Source organism: Oryctolagus cuniculus, chromosome 5 (assembly GCF_964237555.1).
Source record: "Oryctolagus cuniculus chromosome 5, mOryCun1.1, whole genome shotgun sequence".
In the NCBI taxonomy this organism is placed as follows: Eukaryota; Metazoa; Chordata; class Mammalia; order Lagomorpha; family Leporidae; genus Oryctolagus; species Oryctolagus cuniculus.
The window spans coordinates 128,221,001-128,241,147 of record NC_091436.1 but is presented as its reverse complement, the minus strand read 5'-3'; the positions used below and the strand labels follow the sequence as shown (position 1 = coordinate 128,241,147).

The following is a 20,147-nucleotide window of genomic DNA, read 5'->3' as shown; positions in this document are numbered from 1 at the left end:
ACAAGGCGCTTGCGGGTTCTTTCTTCTAACCAGTGAGTGAGCAGCAGGTCAGAGGTGACATGGTCTGTGAAGGCTCACACAGGGGTGGGGTGGCAGGGAGGGTGGGCTCTCGGAAGGTGATGCAAGCAGAGGGAATGAGGAAGGGGCCTGTGAATATCTCTGAGCAGAGGGGAGAGTGACTGCAAAGGCCCTGAGGTCAGAGAGCTCCTGGCAATTTACAAATAGGCGGGAGGGAGGGGGGCAAAGGCGGCTCCTTTGAGGCTGAGCTGGTCAGCAGCGGCCTCAGTGAGGCGGGGCATGGGCGTGGATTCAGGGCCCATCCGGGCTTCCTGTGTGTTGTCTGTTGAGAATGGAGCGTCTCTGGTCTCTGCTCACTTCCCAGGGAGGTGTCCTGGCCAGGACCCTCAGGCAGAAACCATGTCAGGGCAGAGACCAGGATGAAGCAGGTGAGTCCTGCAGTGAGACACCTGTCTCAGGTGCAGCACTTAAGAAACACTAAGTAATTAGCATAAATAGTATTTTTTCTATCTAAAAATCAAAATCAACGCACAAAAGTTCACAAGGAACCAAATGCCAACATTTTAAAGACAGACAGGAGACAACGTTGGATTTGCATCATCGTGTCTCTTAGCTTCACTAGCCAGCTCGGCGCTGGCTCCAATAAAACTCCACAGACTCGGGCAGCTGACCCACGGAGCCATAGTTTGCCCGGTTGGTTTGTAAAAACACCGCCTTAAAATATGATTTACGGCGCTGGGAGTTGGACCTGGTGGTTAAGACACTGGTTGGAACACCCACATTCCATGTCAGAATGCTTGGTATTTCAGTCCTGGCTCTGCTCCTGACTCTAGCTTCCTGCTAATGTGCACCCTGGGAGGCAGCAGGTGAGGGCTCAATGGTTGGGTCCCTGTTGCCCTATGTGGGAGACCCTGGGGGAGTTCTCAGCTCCCAGCTTGGATTTAGCTGTTGCAGGTATTTGGGGAGTGAACCAGTAGATGAGAGTTCTCTGTGTGTGTGTGTGTGTCAAATAAATACACATAAATAAATCATTTTCAATGAGACTTCTCTTGGCACTCCCTAATCTTGCAGCCCAGGTGAGTGTCTCACTTACTTACAGAGCTGGTGACAAAGGTCTTGGGTTATAGTGCAGATCCCCAATGCTTATCCCTAAAGATACCATGGCAGAGGGCGGTGTTGGCATCTCAACTGGGGTCCCATGCTAGGGTCCATCACCCTGCAGTGTTCTATCCTGGAGTGTCAATCTTAATGCATATTGAGATTTTAAACCTCAAGTATACTTTCCATACACAAAGCGCATGCACCTTCAGCGTGCTGAGTCCCAGGCACACAGGAACACCCCTGTGCAGGGAGCCTGTGGGACCCAAGGGAAAGCAGGCTTTACTTTTGCGACAAAGCGCACATCAGCGCCTGCCACATTCAGAGCGCATTTGAGATCCAGCAGGCGACTTGGAACTGTAACCACAGTGAGGCTCCAGGGCTGGGCTGGTTCCAGAGTTTAGGGAAACCAAGGGCAGAGGGGCAGCGCTGAGGTCTGGGGCTGGCGAAGGGGCCCTCCAGAAAGGACAGCTGCCCCTGGAGGCGGGTGAGGCCCGGCCCGCAGGCCCAGGTAAGCCGGTAAGAATGCAGCAACCGCCAAGCGCCGGCGCGGGCGCGTCCCGGTGACTCAGCCCGTGCCAAGAAGGGGGAGTACGCCCCGCTCTCCCGAGCTCCCAGACGGCAGCCAGATCCCGGCCGGCTCCCGCGGCGCCCAGCCAGGTTCCTGGGGGGGAGGGGGCGGAACCCCCTCCTCCCGGCCCGCCCCACCTCGCTCCCGGCCGTGGCCACCCGGGCCCATCGCGGGGACGTGGCCGAGGTGGCGACAGCGCTGCCGGCGCCGTGGGGGCCGCGCCGGTCTTGGCCCCGACGGCGCCCCGAGGACCCGCGAGCGCCGTAAGTAGCAACCGCAAGGACTTGGCGGGGCTGGGAGGGGAAGGAGAGGAAGGGGAGATCCAGGAGAAGCCCGCGCCCCGCACCGGGCGCCGGCTTCCCGCTTCCTGCCGGGGCTGGAACGCGGGAGCCGGAGAGAAGGCCTGGCGCCGCCGCCGCCTCCTTAATTGCTCACTGGCCCTCCTGTGGGGAGTCCAGACGCGGCTCCTGGGCGGCCAGGCCAGGTGTGGCTGGGACGCTGTGAGGCGGGCGGGCCGCCCCACCTGAGGATCACCCCACGGGCAGCTCAGCCCCGCCTGCCGGCCCCGGCTCCATGCCCTCCCCCACCCCGGGGGCTGGGCCTCGGGGTCACGCAAAGGGTCCCCGGACGCCCCTCACGCTGCCTGGCAGCTCCCGCCTGCCCGCAGCTCACAATTCCAGATGTGCGCCCTCCCTCCCCTGCCTGCACGAGCGCCGGTCCTGGAAGGCCTCGGCTCCAGCCCGCAGCCCCAAGAAGCGCTGAGTTCCGAGCGGACTCTTCGCCTCCAAAAGTTGGTTTTTCTGACACAAATTCCCACGCACGGCTGGTAGGGACGGGGCGGAGGGGAGGGTGCTCGGGGCTGCTCCAGGGCAGGGGAGGCTGTGTCGTCACCACGCGGATGCCCCGAAGGACAGCCGCGGACCGGCAGGACGCCAGTCCGTGAGCCCCGAGCCCCGAGCCCCGGCCCCCGGCTGAGAACCTGGGCGGGCCGGGGGTGGGGGTGGGGGTGGGGGGCGGACCAAGGGCGCCTGAGAAACTTGATCGCCCCCAGCTCTGGGGCCCGGCTCGGGGGCTGCAATTATGCCGAGGCGTGCGGTAGTGTTCCCTCGCGCTCGCTCTCTTTCTCTCTCCTAACTTTGCTCAAACTTTTACGGAGTTTAGGACGGAATGAAAACGGCTCTCTCCTCTGTGCAGCCTGCGGAGTTCTGGGTCTCGGGAGATTAGGGTCTGGGGCGACTGGGCCCCCGCTGGGAGAGCGCGGAGGAAACGCGCCGAGCCAGCTTCCTGTGGGGGCTCAGGCCGCGGGCGCCCCGCGGACGGACGTGTCCGGCCCGGGCAGAGCCGAGCCCCGCGCGGGGGAGGGGAGGGGCGCTGGGAAGGCTAGGAGGGGGCGGGGAGAGGGTGGGCCAGGGACCGGGGGAGGGGAGCGGCGAGCAGGGGTGGAGCGAGGGGCTGGAGGGAGAGAAGGGAGGAGGAAGGGGGAGAGCCGCACGAGCTGGCGCGGAAATGGGAGAGAGGAGCGAGTGAGAGGGGAGGGGGCGCCGGACGAGCACCGCGGAGCCCAGTGGCCCCTCGGCTGGGGCGCCCGCTCCAGGCGCGCATGGCAGGAGGCGCGCGCTGATCCGGGCCGGGCGATCAAGTAGCGCGCAGCGGCCACGAGTGGGTCGAATCGGTGGCCGCGCGGGACTGGGGGAGGCGCGCGTGCGGAGGGATCGCCCTATCTAGTCCCGCTTTGCCCCGTTCGCGCGGGGAAGGTCGGCCTTGCCCGCTGAGCCCTGTTTCCCGCAGGTTCCGGGCCGATGTCCCAGGTGAGCGACCGGCGCCTCTCTCTCTGCGACGCGCCCCATGGAGCCCCCAGCGCAGCCCCTGACCCAGGTAGGACCGGGAATGGGGCGCGAAGCTGGGCGGGGGCGGAGGAGTGGGGGCTGGGGACGGATGGTTAGGAGGTCTCCCCCTTCCGCCTTGAGCTGTGGGGGCATTGCTCTGGGGAGCTTGGGTAGGGGTGGGGGCGAGAAGTCTGGGTCCCGGGATCCGGGTCCACTGCCAGGGGAAGGCTGGGGTGAGGGGGCAGGGCCAGAACGAGGCGGCGGCTGCGCCAAGTCGGTCCAACTCCCCCACCCCCAGCTCCAGACACACACACACCGCGAGTCCGTCTGTCCGTCTGGGATCTGCGTCCCAGCCGTTTCTGCCCAGTGTGTAAATATTTACGGGGGCCGCAGGCGGGGGTGGGGGTGTCTGAGTCTCTCCGTCCCTTCCCCCTGCCCAACCAGGGCCCAGCGCTTCCCGAAAACTTTTGTCTGCCTTGAGCCGCCTCAGCACCAGCCCTCCTGCCCTTGCCTGCTCATCTTTCTCGCCTTCCTGCCCTCCTGGCCCGCAGTCCCGGGGCCCCTACCCTGCAGGCTAAGAGCCTGCACACACACACACACACACACACACACACACACACCACCCAAGTGTCTCCTGCCCCCGCCTTGCAAGGTTGGGCGGGGTCCTCCCAGGAAAGGTTTGCCACACCCGGAGGGGCCTGGGGTAGGGGCTGGGCCCTCTACAGAGAGGCCCCGGCTGGGGCACACGGTGGAGGCAGGGTGGGGAGAAGTGGCCCCGTGCACATTCCACGACTGGAATCCCTCCTGGAGGTTACTCCACTTCTTTGCCTGCCTTCCACCCAGCCCAGGACTCTCCCGTCTCTCCTCTCGCTTCTCAGAAAACAGCAGGTCTGCTCCTGGCCCTGCTGACCCTACCTGTCTTGGACAGGTCCCCTGCCCTGGCTGGCCTCCGGCTGCACGTGTGTCCACAGAGGCTGGCGCACCTGTGGGGAGAGGCCCCAGTTAGCTCCCCCGTATAGCTGACGGGGCTGCTAAACCAGAGTGAGGGCCAGCAGCCAGCCCACGGGGGAGACAGAGTGTCTGCAGCCTGTCTGGAGAACCCTTCATGTCTCTTCTCCCTGTGGGACCTCGAGCAAGCACCTCTGGGGAATCTGATCTGCCAAGATCCCGACTCCTTCAGCCAGGAGAGAGAGCTGGGCCAGGGGCTGGAGAGCTTTTACTCTGAGCCTCCCAGGTGGCTGCTGGACTCTCTCCAGTCCTCTCTCCCCCAGCTCCTGCCTCCCTCCCCTCCCCCACTTTCGCCTGCTTTCTTTTTCCCATTTTCTGTGCTACCTCCTTCCAAATCGCCTTCTTCCTCTCTCCCATTCTCTTCACCAGCAGCAGCAGTAGTGTGTGTGTGTGCGCGCACGCGTGTGTGTGTGTGTGTGTGAAACCTGCTCCGGCCAAGTGCCAGGGGCCAGGGTGGGACGCTGGGAAGGTTGAGCCCTGAGCTGAAACCTGAGTTCCCCCAGTGCCCCCGCAAGCCCCTTCCCCAGCCTGGGCTGGGCCATACAATGCGGCTTTCATAACTGGAGGCCATGCTGTGCCGCCGCCTTGGGAGAATGAGCCTGCTGCCCAGGAAGCCGAAACCGCAAGAGACCCAGCCAAAACCCCACAGACGCCTGCGTCCCAGGCCAGAGTGCCCCACGCTCCTGAGCGCTGACAGACAGCAAGGCCGCGGCGCTGCAGCCAGGAGCCCTGCTGGCAGGACAGGGACAAGCTGGCTCCCTCCCTCTGTCACCCAAGATGCAGATAGGGCACAGGGGAACTCGGGGCAGCTCTGGTTGGGGCAGGTGGCCAGACCCCACACCCTCGGCTCCCCCAGGGGCGTCCTCCTCACCCAGCTCTGAGCACCCCAAGAGGTCGGCTCCCTAACCCACAGGCAGGTTTCTGCTCAGTGCTAGGGCGTCACATTCCTGTGCATGGTTCTAAATTGAATTTCCTAGGGAATTAGAGCCTTCGGACTCAAAACTAACTTGATCCAACCTTAGGGGCCAGCTCAGGCCCTCCCCAGTGCTCACCCTAGCAGCCTGGACTGTGACCAGTGGCTTCACATTTAACTATGTGTGCATCAAAGGAGTCCGTATCCTCCAGCCTTCTTGGGGTTCAGGGCCAGATGCCCCTCTTATCCCCAACTTTCTCTTTCTCTTTCTCTCTCCTTCCACTGGCCTGGTGCATTCTCAATTCTAGAACTCAGTACTCACCCTAGGGCAGACTTTGGGGAGGCCAGTGAATGCTGACCCTACCCCAGGAGTGGTTCCCGACCAAGGTATAATTAAGAGGAGACACTGGGCACTGAGTTCTCGGCATCTGGGCTACTTGGAGTAGGGACTGCCGGCTCTGGGGCCAGGGAAGGCTTTCTGGAGGAAGAGGTCAAGGTCACACTGGGTCAGGGTGGATGGACGGAGTATGGAGAGTGGGAGAAGGGAAGAGTAGAACCTTCTGGTCAAGAGGAACCATACCAGCATAGGCGGACTGCTCAGAAAGGGCTGGCCATGGCCCAGGGCCACAGAGAGATCAGTCTGCCTGGGGCACAGGACCCTTGTACACTGATTAGATTGAAAATGTCATTGGAGGCCTTGAACGCCAGGCCAAGGAGAGACTGAAAAGTGGGGTTCCGGCCACCACTCTCTGACCAGACGAGGTCCTGGCCCTCTCTCTGCCCAGAAACGGGCAAAGCCCAGACCTGCTATCCACAAAGACAGTGAAGGGGCGGCTGCACTTGGGGGAACCAGGCTTTGGAGCCCTGGAACAAGGACCTCTCCCCACACCAGCCAGGGATCTTCTTAGAACCTCCATGGGTACTGGGTGCACCTGGAGAGAACCCTTCCCACTCGGAAGAGGTCCCGGCTCACCTGGTCCAGAACCAGCCCCCGACTTGGTGGCCAGCAGGCGGAGGGGGCCCACAGGGTCTCTTATGGCAGTGTGAGTCTCTCACAGCCTTCCTGCTTGGGCTTAGGGGTTTTACTTTTTAAAAGATCTATTTATTTGAAAGGCAGGGTGACAGGGAAGGAGAGAGAGAGAGAGAGCTTCCATCTGCTGGTTCACTCCCCAGATGACCGCAACGGCCTAGGCTGGCCAAGCTGAAGTCGGGAGCTTGGAACTCCATCCAGGTCTCCCATGTGGGTGGTAGTGGCCCAGGTACTTCTGCCATCCCTGCTTCCTTCCTAGGTACAGTAGCAGGGAGCTGGATCAGAAACGGAGCAGCAGGGACCGGAGCCAGCGTTCCCATATGGGATGCTGGCATTGCACGCAGCGGCTTAACCCGTTGCTCTGCTCTGGGTTTATGGATTTAAACAGGACCATCCACCCTCAGGAGTTTTCAAAACTCAGGATATTGACCTGAGCCTTATTCCTTGGAATGGAAATATGTGGAAGGAAGCCAAGGGGCTGCTGGTTTTTCCATATGTTCCTCTTTGGGTGGGGACCCTTGACAGGAGGGACACAGGCCTGGTGGCTTCTGCTCAGAGATGCCACCAGCGTGACTGGCACCACAGAAAGATGAGCAGGTGTGCAGCTGAGTGAGGGATGGCACAGGGGGACAAGGCTCCAATGGGGACCTTAGCCCCTACCCCAACCCTGCTGGCAGGTCCACACCAAGGCCCTTCTTGTCCTCTGCTGCCACCCCCTTCCCTGCAGCCCACGGCACACTTCCACCCTCCAGGAGTTTGTGTTTAGGGATGTTCTCGCTCCAAGGCTGGATATGGTCTCTGTAGATCACACAAAGGAAAACCAGGCTTCCCCCAGGGCCTGGCTCCACGGGCTCCAAGCGAGAGCCTTGTGCTTGTTTGTTGAGGCCTAGTGTTTGGGCCTCTGGGACAGAGTCTGCAGAACAGATCATCCTACCATTGCACCTCCCTTCTCGGTGCCAGCCATCCCTGGGCTTCCCAGCCTGGACACCAGCAGGTGGCACGTGCACTCACTGCGCCTTTCTCGCCTCTCTGAACCCGTGGCACAGCCCCCTCTTCTGCCCTGGGCTGGCTGGCCCTCCGTGCTGGACTTGGTTTTCTTTGCTTCCTTACTTTTCCTCGGGGCCCTCCTTGGGTCTTGGTCTGGCCTCTCTCTAATTTCTTGAGGCTCGAGGAAAGACGGTCCAGGGCATGGACATTGGGTGAGGAAGTCATTGGAAGAGATGGGGCTCCACTTTTTTGTTTTTAAAGATTTCTTTAGTTGAAAGTCAGAGTTACACAGAGAGAGAAGAGGCAGAGCAAGAGAGAGAGGTCTTCCATCTGATGGTTCACTCCCCAATTGGCCACAACAACCGGAGCTGTGCCAATCCAAAGCCAGGAGCTTCTTCCAGGTCTCCCATGTGGGTGCAGGGGCCCAAGGACTTGGGCCATCTTCTACTGATTTCCCAGGCCATAGCAGAGAGCTGGATCAGAAGAGGAGCAGCCGGGACTAGAATCAGTGCCCATAGAGGACGCCAGCACTTCAGGCCAGAGCGTTAACCTGCTACGCCTCAGCTCTGACCCCTCCACTCTTCTTAAAGCTTAACCCCTCCTGCTCGCCTTCTTCCCTCTCTAACCCTGGGGGCCAGGAGAGAAGACTTGACTCTGAGACTGATGGTGTCACCCCCTGTACTCCGGTGACCACAGGAGAAGGCCCGGGAGGTGACCCCAAGACCTGCCACGCCCCAGCTGTCCTATCGTACCAGCCAGCGGCCCCCTTGTCTGTGTTCCAGCTGCTCGCTCCGGGGTCTTGCCTCCTGCTGCCCTTCTCAAAATGCTCCTTCTTGGCTGATGCTTGCCTGAGACTCAGCATGGGCATTGCCTTCTCCAGGAAGCCTCCCAGCCACACACACGCACGCACACGCATGCACGTGTGCACCGGCTTGGGTGCCCATCTGCTCTGCTTACACAGCACTGTGGGTGTCCTCGCTGTGACTCCTGACCCTCAGCTGAAGTTTCGGCCCCCAAGGCTGGCTGAGACCTCCGGAGGCAGAGACCTGGTCTTTGTCACTCTGACACACGCAGTGCTTCACATGGTGCCAGGCCCTTGGTGCCTAATGTGAAGCCAGGGAGGAAGGGGGAGGGGTGAGTGGGGATGGGTCAGAAACTGGCCCCTGCATGCCAGGACAGTGCTGGCACTTTCTTTGCTCTCTGGAGCCCCAGGAATAGGCCTTGGAATCCCCCTTGAGCCCCGAGCCAGCAGCTGGTAAAACCAGGGCTTGGTTCTTGAGACTCATCCCTCAGGTCTCTCCCGCTGCACCAGGTGGGAGTGGCGGGACCCTCAGTCAGGGCTGCAGCCATGGTAGCACGCATGTAGGGGGTCATGGTGCAGAGCTGGACCTGGGGACCCAAGCCCCGAGCCGAGCCTCCTTCCCTGCAGCCTGCAATGGCCACAGCCTGGGCCCTGGCCCGTGACCCCTGGCTGCACTCCCAGGCCTTCCCGTGCCCAGTGGCTGCGGGTGTGGGAGCTCAGGCCCCTTCCGCCCCCCTGCCCCCCAGCGCCTACTCCTGGACCCAGGGGCCCTGGTGCTGCTGCCCTGGGAGTTGTGGGTTTGAAGGTGGCTCCATTTCTGCCTCCCGCCCACCATGGGCACAGCCCCTGTAATTACATGAGGCTGCGGTTTGCCTCTCCCCGGCCCTGCTGGGCCAGCTCCTTGTCTGTCTGCCTGCCCGGGGCGCCTCCCTGCTCCTCCCGGCAGGTCCCTCTGACTGCGCCTCTGGCCGTCGCCCTCTCGCTCTGACCCAGTTCCTCGCTGTCTATCTCCCTGTGCTTTCCGCATCGCGCTCGCTTCCCTGTCTCTGCCTCCACCCTGCCCTGTCTGTCTGTGCATCACTGGCGGCGGTCACCCTGTTGCTGAGTCTGCCTGTGTCCCAGGCTGGCTGTCACAGGATCTCCGTGGCTCTCGCCTTCCGTGCCCAATCTCCTGCCTTTCCGTGCTCTATCTCCCTCGTTTCTAACTCTCCCCATCCCTCTCGGGGCCTGTCTCTATCTCGTCATCACTGACCACCGTCTGTTCTCTCCTGCAGTGCTCCTGCCTGCTCTCCTCACTTCCCTTCGTCCCTGCTTCTTCCCTAACACCGCACACACAGCTATGCGCGCACACACACACCTGCTCCTTGGCAGGTTGTGGCCTTTTGAAGTCTGACACTGCGGCCAGACAGGTTAAGGGCTGGATTCCTGATACAAAGAGCCCGCTGGGTTTGCTGGGCATGCTGGGATGGGGCTAGGCAAATGGGGGGACACTGGGAAATGTGCCTCAGTCGTCTGCTTTCTCCCTAGCCCAGACGCTGTCCCTCCTGCCTGGGCTGGAGGTAGTAACAGGATCTGCTCACCCGGTGGAGGCAGCGCCAGAGGAGGGGTCCCTGGAGGAGGCAGCACCCCCTATGCCCCAAGACAATGGCCCTGGGGACCCTCCGGCCCTGGACAGCACTGACCTCGATGTCCCCACAGAAGCTGTGACATGTGAGTCCTGGGTGGAAGGGACTGGGGTGGCAATGCGCAGGGATTGCCCAACTCAGATGGGCTGGCAAAGTACAACAGTTGCCCCCGACCTGGCCTGCCCCGTGAGGGTGGCAGCGGGAGCAGTGGAAAGATGCACAGCGCTGTCACTGCGCTTGCTGGCGTCAGTGAGGAGTGACAGGCTCCAGGCACCGTGGCTCAGATCAAAGCACGAGGCTCTGGGGAGAGAGCCCCTGTGCCTTGAGGGAGAGCTGGGGGTCCTGGGGAGGGGTGCAGGGAGCCCTCTGCAGCCCCATCTTTCCAGGGCTCCCAGGTAACAAGGAAGGAGAGGAGCCCACACTTTCACCGGAGAGAAAGCACAATTCAGCTCCATTTTCCAAGCCTTCCAGGTATCCGGGAAGTCCTAGGAGAGAGTGCATGGTCCACCTTTCCCCTTAGGAGAAAGGGAAGAAGCAGCCTGGATCATGGCATAATAGCTATAGACACATCTTTACTTTCCCTGGATGAGCTCATTGCTCTCTAAATCAGCCTGCAGCCAGGCAGCAGAACAGCCATGGCCAAGCCCATTTCACAGATGAGCACACTGAGGCACAGAGAAAGCAGCTCGCCCTGGTCACACACTGGAGAACTCAGGGCTGCCAGTCTGGTGCTCCTTCCTGTGCCTGCCTGCCCAGCTGGCACAGCTGAGCAGGGAGCCGCCTTGGCCAGGGCATCTGGGGCTAAGCTGGACTCCCTGGAAGTCGAGGGTTACTAAATCCTGCTAGCACGCTGCCCTTGGCCTCTTGCAGACACACCCACCAGCAGAATTGAGAGAAAGAGGTCAATGCAGTGGCCATGGAGGAGGAGGCCTGGCTGGGAATGGGACAGACACTCCTGTGTCTCTGGGCCCCGAGTGTTTGCTCTGTGACTCAGCTCCCACCCCCACCCCCATGGCCAAGGCCACAGGCAAGCTCTGTCTGTCTGCCTGAGCCTCCCAGGGCCCTCAGCCCACCACGCACTCCCGCCCGCTCTGGCCACTGTGCCCGTGGTTAGGGAGCAGGGCAAGGGGCACCGGAGCTGGCCAAGGACTCTGCCCGACCCCCTCCATGTGGCCAGGATGACTCAGGCCTGGCCACTTCCCATGGCCTTGCCCTGTTTACAAGGATGCTGGCCTCAGCCACACCTGCTGCCAGAGGCTGCCGGCACGGAGCATCTCAGGGACCCAGACTCCATCCTGTCCTCCTCTCCTTTCTCCCATGTCCACGGTCCCCCTCCACCCCTTCCTAACTGGGAGACCTTTGGCAAGTTTTACCCTTCCTGGGCCTCAGTTTTGTCATCTGTACAATGGGGCCAAGAAGAGCTCTGTGGCACTCTCACCACCAGCCGCCTCCCACACGCCTGCGCTGTCTCTCGGGACCCAGCCGAGGTGTGGGAAGCATCGGGCGTGGGGCGGGCTCTCCAGGGTCAGCCTCCTTGCACCCTGGTGCTCGAGTTGAAGCTCAGGCCACGGGGGCTCCTGGCCCCCCGGAGTCTCCCCGCCAGCCCCCCTCTTCCCATCACTCCCTCCTCGCCCAGACCTCAAGGCCCTGCAGCGAGAGAACAGGAGGGAGGGTTCAGGAGGCGGCAGCAGGAGCTCGAGGGGCTGCTGTGCGGAGCCCCTGGATTCCAGGGCCAGGCGTGCATCTCCAAACAGATGTTTCCAATAAATCACCCAGCACAGCAAGGGCAAAAACAGCTGGGGGCTTGGCAGAGGCCGGGGCGAGGTTAACTGCTTCGGCGCTGCCTGCCCCAGCTCAGCCGGACGGCCGCTGCTGCTCTTGTCAGCGTCCAGGACCTCACGGCAGGAAAGTAGGTTTCGTGTGGGGTGAGACGGTGGGGGCCGAGGCCCTGAGCCCCCCGCCCCTGCTGTGCACCTCCCTTTTCTGGAATGAGCACAGGACTGGCCAGGCTGAACTCTGCAGCTCTTCCACAGTGTGGTTCTGGGATAGCCAGTTCTGCCCCCTGAGCCTCAGTTTCCCTGTCTGCAGAAGATACATCTAACCGGGTGCCCCGTGGTGCATCTAAGAATAGAACACATCACCCTTTCTTTCATCTCTCCAGGCCAGCCTCAGGGGAACCCCTTGGGCTGCACCCCACTACTGCCTAATGGCTCTGGCCACTCCTCGGAGCTGGGCGGCGCTAGGCGGGCGGGGAATGGTGCCCTGGGTGGCCCCAAGACCCATCGGAAGTTGCAGACGCACCCATCTCTGGCCAGCCAGGGCAGCAAGAAGAGCAAGGGCAGCAGCAGACCGGCCGCCTCCCAGATCCCCCTCCAGGCACAGGAAGGTAAGCCCCCCACCCCACAGCTGAGCTTCTCAAAGTGCGGTCCACGCGCCGGGCTGGCATCTCGGCTGGGTTGTAGTTAGAGACGCAGGCTGGCAGGCCTCCCAGTCTCTGGAGAGTTTTTGTTTTTGTTTGTTTTGTTTTTTTGTTTTTTGGTTTTTGACAGGCAGAGTGGACAGTGAGAGAGAGAAACAGAGAGAAAGGTCTTCCTTTGCCGTTGGTTCACCCTCCAATGGGTGGCCAGCGCACCGCACTTGATCTGATGGCAGGAGCCAGGTGCTTCTCCTGGTGTCCCATGCGGGTGCAGGGCCCAAGCACTTGGGCCATCCTCCACTGCACTCCCGGGCCACAGCAGAGAGCTGGCCTGGAAGAGGGGCAACCGGGACAGAATCCGGTGCCCCGACCGGGACTAGAACCCGGTGTGCCGGCGTCACAAGGCAGAGGATTAGCCTAGTGAGCCGCGGCACTGGCCTGTTTTTGTTTTAAGATTTATTTGTTTATTTGAAAGGCAGAGTTACAGAGAGAGGGAGAGAGAGGTCTTCCACCCGCTGGTTCACTCCCCAGATGGCTGCAACGGCCAGACCAAAGCCAGGAGCCAGGAGCTTCTTCTGGGTCTCCCACATAGCTGCAGGGGCCCAAGGACTTGGACCATCTTCTACTGCTTTCCCAGGCCATAGCAGAGAGTTGGATCGGAAGTGGAGCAGCCGGGACTCGAACCAGCTCCCATATGGGATGCCGGCACTGCAAGTGGTGGCTTTACCCGCTATGCCACAGCACTGGCCCCCAGTGAAGGCTTTGAAACAAGGTGGCAACCCCATTATTTTCACATCTGAAAGTGCAAGACCTTGTCATACAGGAAGACAGGGTCAGACCTCCACTGCAGACTGAGGGCGGGCAGCCTTGCTATGTCCTGTGGCCTGGCCCAGGATGGTTGCTCAGCACCCAGCAGCACCCCGAGGGGTCCAGAGCGTGGGTTCTGCAGCCAGCCTCCTGAGACGGGCTCCCACCACTGCTCAGCTGGGAGCCCAAGGGCGGGTTCACACATTCGTGCATTACCAATTTTTTAAAAAAGATTTGTTCACTTGAAAGGCAGAGTTACAGAGAGGGAGAGACATCGAGAGGGAAAGAGAGAATCCATCTTCCATTTGCTGGTTCACTCTCCCAGCAGCCGCAACAGCTGGGGCTGGGGCTGGGCCCAGCTGAAGCCAGGAGCCTTGAATTTCATCCAGGTCTCCCACGTGGGCATGGGGGCGCTGGGGTGGGGAGGGGCTTGCTGCACTGAATGGGGGCTGAGGGAGACCTCCTTGAGAGTGACATTTGGACCAAGAAGGGGGAAGGGTGTGAGCTGACCGCGCAGATCTGCGGTGAGATGAGTTCCAGTGGGAGAGGGGCCTGTGGGGCCAGGGGGCGGGGGAGCGCCGTGGGGAAGACACTGAGGGCCCGGCTTCTCCTCCCAGGGCGGTGGGGCCGGGGGAGGGGCCTGGACAGAAGAGGGGCAGCAGCCGAGGGTCGGTGCTGAAGGAGCCCGCTGGCCGCTGTGTCGGGGCAGGGAACGGGCGCCCGGGAGGCTGCTGCGGTGGCCTCGCGCGCAGGCCAGCCGAGCAGAGTGGAAGGGTTCCCGGTGCATGAGGGGCCTTCGGGAGGTTCCAGGGGAAATTACAGGATGGGTTTCTGTGGATGCAAAAAACACGCACGAGTAGTTTTTTCACACGTGCGTTTCCCACGAACTTTTGGAAGACCCCTCGTGCTTTTAAGTGATTTCTGCTGCCTCCTTTTCTTCACCTGGGGGGTGAGGCTGATCATAGCCCCCACCTCCCAGAGTTTCAGCGAGGTCAGCTCTTGCCCAGCGCTGGGAACGGTGCCTGGAACACACCACACACCATCCCTCCCGTGATTGCTACGTAAATAAGCAGGGAGGTGGCTCCGTGGAGCCGTGGGCAGTTGCTTGTGCCCAGTGAGTGGCGAGCACCTGGCAGGCAGGAGGGACGCACCGTGGGCGCTCCGCGCCCGCGTGTGGCTGCTGTCGCCGGTCTCCCACGCGCCTGTGTCACCCTGTGCCCTCCACCTGCCCGGCTGCAGACTGCTGCGTCCACTGCATCCTGTCCTGCCTGTTCTGCGAGTTCCTGACGCTGTGCAACATTGTCCTGGACTGCGCCACGTGCGGCTCCTGCAGCTCCGAGGACTCGTGCCTCTGCTGCTGCTGCTGCGGCTCCGGGGAGTGCGCCGACTGCGACCTGCCCTGCGACCTGGACTGCGGCATCCTGGACGCCTGCTGCGAGTCCGCCGACTGCCTGGAGATCTGCATGGAGTGCTGCGGGCTCTGCTTCTCCTCCTGACCCGCACAAGCTCCAGCAGCCACCTCCCCACGCCCGCTTCCCCTCCCACCCACCCACCCACCCAGGGCCCCCGCGCAGGACCCCAGTCCCGGTGAGAACGGTGGGGGGTGGGGGTGGGGAAGTGCTCCGAGAGGCCCGGCCCACACAGCAGAGAAGCCCAGCAGCCTGGCCGGGTCACCAGGGCCAGAAGGACCTGGTGGGGTGGGTGGGAGGGGGTGTGACGATCTGGGACCAGCCGCCAGGGCTGCAGAACACTGTGAAAGTTAGGGGGCGCCGAGAAGCGGAGAGGTGTGCACCGTCTCTACTGCTCCCCGGCTCCCGGCTGCTGCCCCAGGCTTGGAGGAGAGCAAAATGTGAAGAGACACCCACCCACCCAGCCCTCAGAAAGGGCCCTCCCCGCCTCCTCTCCTGGGCTCCTGCAGGGGCCTAGCCCATGCAGTGAGCAGAGGCCAGGGCTGGGCACAGGCTGGGCTGGGCTGGGCTGGGGCGGGAGGGGGGACACTAGGGGAATGACTGGAAGGGGGAGGGGGGAGTGGGAGGGTCTGTAAATAAAGATTGTCATCTCAGATTCCTCCAGGAGTCACGGGAAATCATCAGGGACCACCCCTCTCTCTCAGAGCAGACACTCCCGAAGGGCACCCCAAGAGCCAAGACCTCCCACTGGGGTCCCTTCTGCAGCTTTCCCTACCCCAGAGAGCAGCACCGCCCTGCTCTGCCCAGTCTGCTCTCCCCAAGGGAAGGTACAGGGTACCTGCTCCCGGACACTCTTGTTCCACCAAAGGGAGGGGAGCCCAGAGAGCGAAGAGTTAACCCTGGCTTGGAATTAATTAACAACAGATGTGCTCAGGTTTCGATTAATTAATCTCCTGCTGGCTCCAGCTTTCCCCAGGCCCTTGCCTTTGAAGTGGCCCAAGGCAGGGGTCCTGTCTTCCTGTGTCAGCAGCAGAGGGAACCCCCCACAGCAGGTTCACCCTGGCCTGGCACAGCCTGAAATTGCACTGGGCTTCGGTGGAGGGCGAGCTGTGGCCTGCATAGAGGCCATACACCTAGGCTCAGTCAAACCCTGGTTGTGAGGGGGCTGAGAAAGAGAGTGCGTTGAGACTGCTGGAGCCCCAGAAGCCATCTACCCTGCACCCTTGGGGTACAGAGGGGAGGGACTGACCAGTGACAGCAGGCCTGAGAGCCAGTGTGCACCCTGATGGGGCATGGCAGCTGGACCTGGGGGTACATCCCCTGGTAAGGGGGACTTGGAGTGTCCTGAGGAAGGCCAGGAAAAGCGGGAGCACAGGAATATTCCAGAAATAAAGGCTGCAGTGCCCCAGAGAAGGTGCTGGACGGAAGGCAGGGGAACAGAAAAGGGGCCGAGTGTGATCCAAGCTGCCCTGAGAAGCCACTTGGAGGAGCAGCCCCCGGCCTTGGAGCTGGGCTCAGGTGCTGCCTGGAGAAGTGTGCCCCGTTGCACACACCACTCTCTCGGCCTGCTTCCTGTAGGACCACACGGGGAACTGCACACAGGGTCACGTGGTCAGGCTGCGCAGAAGCGCACGTGGACTCCATCCCTAGGCCCCCGGTGTACATTCATTTGTGTCCTTGGTTTGCAATTTTCTCTTTAGCCATTGCACATCCAAGGTGCAAGAGGCTGACGGGTCTAATCCTCACACGTTCCAGCACTTGCATGCCCATGGTTTCCTTTTCCCAAAACCGAGGCCCCTGCACAGGAGTCCGGCACCCCGTCTCTATCACCTGCACGGGGCGGCCAGCTTCCTTGCGCCACGTGGCAGAGCGGCCTGCAGAGCTGGCTGCCAGGCCGGCCCCTGTGTTCCCGCTCTGACCTCAGTCCCTTCCCCAGCTCTCTGCTGCCGGCAGGGCCGAGTGAACAAACCCTTCTGCGTGAATGAGCCGCAGCAGCAGAGGATTCCTGAGCGTGCATGCGTCTGTGACATGGGCAGGACTGCCCGGTCAGCTGGGGCAGGGGTGCCAGCCTCCACGTGTGGGTTCCCCAGGGCTGGGAGCTGATGGCCCCCCGGGGGGGACGGTCTCCCTTCTGCCCAGGATCTGAGGGATGCTAGCTGGGGCAGGACCAGGGTAGGGGTGTTGGGGTGGGAAGGAGGGTCCTGACCAACTGGACGTCTGGTTCAGGTGGGCAGGAAGCCCCCCTGGTGCTCTCTCACCCACAGCCTAGGCAGGAAGAGGCCCTGTGCAGTCCAAACAGTGATTTCCTGCTGTGCTGTTTTCTTTAGGACATCGGCTGAAACCCGAGAGGCTGAGGGGTGGGGGAGGACAGGGGAAGGATTTAGCCAGCCTCCAAACACAAACACACACACACACACAAACCCATATACACATATACACATACACATGTGCCCACTCATACATACTCACACGTACACACACACATTCTCCTTGTAGGATGCACAAGCCACCACGTACACTCACACACATACCTGCGTACACACACTAGGGGACTTCAGGACGTTCACGGAGGGCTGGCACTGTGGCATAGCGGGTAAAACTGCCGAACTGCCATCTGCAGTGCCGGCATCCCATATGGGCAAGTTCGTGTCCTGCTGCTGCTCCTCCAAACCAGCTCTCTGCTATGGCCTGGGAAAGCAATAGAGGATGGCCCAAGTGCTTAGGCCCCTGCACCCACGTGGGAGACCCAGAAGAAGCTCCTGGCTCCTGGCTTTGGATCGCCTCAGCTCTGGCCGTTGCAGCCATTTGGGAAGTGAAACAGCAAATAGAAGATCTCCCTCTCTGTCTCTCTCTCCCTCTCTCTCTCTCTAACTGTGCCTTTCAAATAAATACATTTTTTAAGAAGTTCATGGGAAATGGAATTAAAAGATAAGCTTATTTTGGTGCAAGAAATTTGAAATCCGTATATAAATATAATATATATGTATATGTATATATATATGAGTTATTCAAAAAGCTCATGGAAATGTGTATTTTGAAAAAACAGTGCATGGATTTCAAAATGTCTTTGCACCAAAATAAACATCTTTTAATTTCACTTTCCACAAATGTTTTGTATGCCCACACATTTCACATACTTTTTATTTATTTACTTCCATTTTATTTGAAAGCAAACGAGAGAGAGAGATTTCTATCTGTTGGTTTTCTCCCCAAGTGCCTACAACAGTCAGGGCTTTTTTAAGATTTATTTTATTTATTTGAAAGAGTTACAGAGAAAGGTAGAGAAAGAGAGGGCCGGCACTGTGGTGTGGCAGGTAAAACCTTCAATGCCGGCATCCCATACGTGCACCGGTTCAAGAGCCGGCTGCCCCACTTCCGAACCAGCTCTCTACTATGGCCTGGGAAAGTAGTAGAAGATGGCCCAAGTCCTTGGGCCCCTGCACCCACATGGGAAGACCCAGAGAATGCTCTTGGCTCCTGCCTTCAAGTCGGTGCAGTTTCAGCTGTTGCAGCTAATTGGGGAGTGAACCAGCAGATGGAAGACCTCTCTCTGCCTTTCCTTCTCTCTCTGTGTAATTCTGACTTTCAAATAAATAAATAAAGTTTATTTTTTTAAAAGAGAGAGGTCTCTTCCATCCACTGGTTCATTCCCCAAATGGCTGCAACAGCCGGAGCTGAGCCAATCCAAAGCCAGGAGCCAGGAGCCCAGAGCTTCTTCCGGGTCTCCCACGAGGGTGCAAGGTCCCAAGTCCTTGGGACCTCTGCTGCTTTCCCAGGCCATAGCAGAGAGCTGGATCGGAAGTGGTGCAGCCAGGACTTTATAGCTCTGCCTTTCAAATAAATAAATCTCTTAAAAAATATATCTAATTTTAAGATCTCAACAGGGTAGGATAAGGAGACTGACAGCAGAAAAGGATCCTCTGGAAGCTGCTATCAGGATTTTAAAATGTATCACAATAAAGACATTGCACTAAGTAAAAGGACTGCTGGGTGGCGCTGTACCTTTCCAGTTTATAATGGTGGATAGCACACTCTGGTAAGGTTCTCTGACCTGTCCCAAGCCAGGAGCTGTGAATGGCAGGGACTCAAGCACTTGGGCCATCACCTGCTGCCTCCCAATGTGTTGGCGAGAAGCTGGATAAGAAGTGGAGGAGCCAGCGCCACGGCTCAGTAGGCTAATCCTCCGCCTTGGCGGCGCCGGCATACCGGGTTCTAGTCCCGGTCGGGGCACCGGATTCTGTCCCGGTTGCCCCTCTTCCAGGCCAGCTCTCTGCTGTGGCCCGGGAGTGCAGTGGAGGATGGCCCAGGTGCTTGGGCCCTGCACCCCATGGGAGACCAGAAGGAGCACCTGGCTCCTGCCTGCAGATCAGCGTGGTGCGCCGGCCATTGGAGGGTGAACCAACGGCAAAGGAAGACCTTTCTCTCTGTTTCTCTCTCTCACTGTCCACTCTGCTTTTCAAAAAAATAAATAAATAAACAAGTGGAGGAGCCAGGTCTCAACCTAAGCACTCCAATATGAAATGCAGGCATCCACGTCGGGGCGCAACCACTGCCCCAGACGCCCAGAGAACCTGCAGCCCCAGCCAGCCTGGGCCTGGGCGGCAGAGTCCACACCCCCCTGGCCCTGCCTGTCCTCCCCATCGTGCTCCCTGTGAGCTCATCCACTCATCCAGAGGCCACCCCTGCCCAGATGCCCTCCCAGGGTCCTGGGCCCTTCCTCTCGCCTCCTAGGTGGTCCTCCTCGGGCTCCCAGCCTCTGCTTTCCAAACAGCCATTCTGAACAAGGTGGCACTGCCCTGGGCCCTCATCTCTGGAAGCCCAGGGATTGCCCGGTGTCTGGGGATAGCAAACGCCTCACTTCCCAGGGTGCTTTCATCCGCGGAGCAGCAGACTGGTCCAGAGTGGTGGGGATGACTTCTTCAGGGGCTACCCTCATCCCCCAGCCACCTAAGCCAAGGCAGGAAGTTCATGCTTGAGGGAGACGGGGGTACGGTGATCTTGTCCACCAAAGCTAAGAGCGGCTGCTCCTGGATGGAGCAAGCAGTGGAGCCAGGGGCTGGCCTGGGAAGGGAGAGGTGGCAGCCTCCCACTCAGCTTCTCTCCATATTTAGTTGGCATTTCCTGTTCTCATACCCAGAGCTGGGCAAAATGAGCTCCAAATCCCACTACCTCCAGGACAGGACGGCTTCAAGCCACCAGAGGCTGAACCCAGCAGGTGCAGCTTTGCCTGTGGTGGGTCATGCCTAGGGACCTGCACCAGCTCCCCCTGGAGGAGATGATCCGATCTGGCAGCAGGGCCCTGGGCTGGACCCTGAGGCTCTTGGGATTCCCTGTTGCTGAGCAGTGGGCAACAGGACTCCACTGTAGCTGTGAAAACACAGGGTTACCTGCAGGACAGCCCCCATGAGCAGAGAGGTCTGGGAGAGGCAGGGCAGGAATCTCAGGATGTGGGGGGCAGGGGGGTAATAGGAGGACAGAGGTCTCAGGCCTGGTCCCTTGTCCTCCCTGGACTGACCCTCCTTTCCTCGCTCCAACTTTCCCAGGATGATGAGGGTCACGGGATGGGCCCCTGCTGTCGCTAGAGCACTCCCCTCGCCCGTCGCCTCCTCCAGGGAAAAGCCCCCTGCTCCCGGCTGT

The 20,147-nt window shown here is 60.4% G+C and overlaps 1 protein-coding gene across 11 annotated transcripts; it reads left to right on the top strand.

The window, feature by feature from the left end:
- Positions 1-1,608: 1,608 nt before the first annotated feature.
- MDFI (MyoD family inhibitor) lies at positions 1,609-15,169 on the top strand. Of its 11 annotated transcripts, none has more exons than XM_008262729.4 (5): positions 1,609-1,627; positions 3,476-3,562; positions 9,781-9,963; positions 12,040-12,264; positions 14,341-15,169. In XM_008262729.4, exons 2-5 carry the CDS (start codon positions 3,487-3,489, stop codon positions 14,595-14,597), a joined length of 741 nt encoding a protein of 246 aa, XP_008260951.1. In that variant the 5' UTR covers positions 1,609-1,627; positions 3,476-3,486; the 3' UTR covers positions 14,598-15,169. The 11 variants fall into 11 exon arrangements, with proteins under 11 accessions (XP_008260951.1, XP_017200271.1, XP_008260952.1 ...); XM_017344782.3 differs by having other exon boundaries at positions 1,611-1,627; positions 9,786-9,963; XM_008262730.4 differs by lacking the exon at positions 1,609-1,627 and adding an exon at positions 1,701-1,950 and having other exon boundaries at positions 9,786-9,963.
- The last annotated feature ends 4,978 nt before the right edge of the window (positions 15,170-20,147 follow it).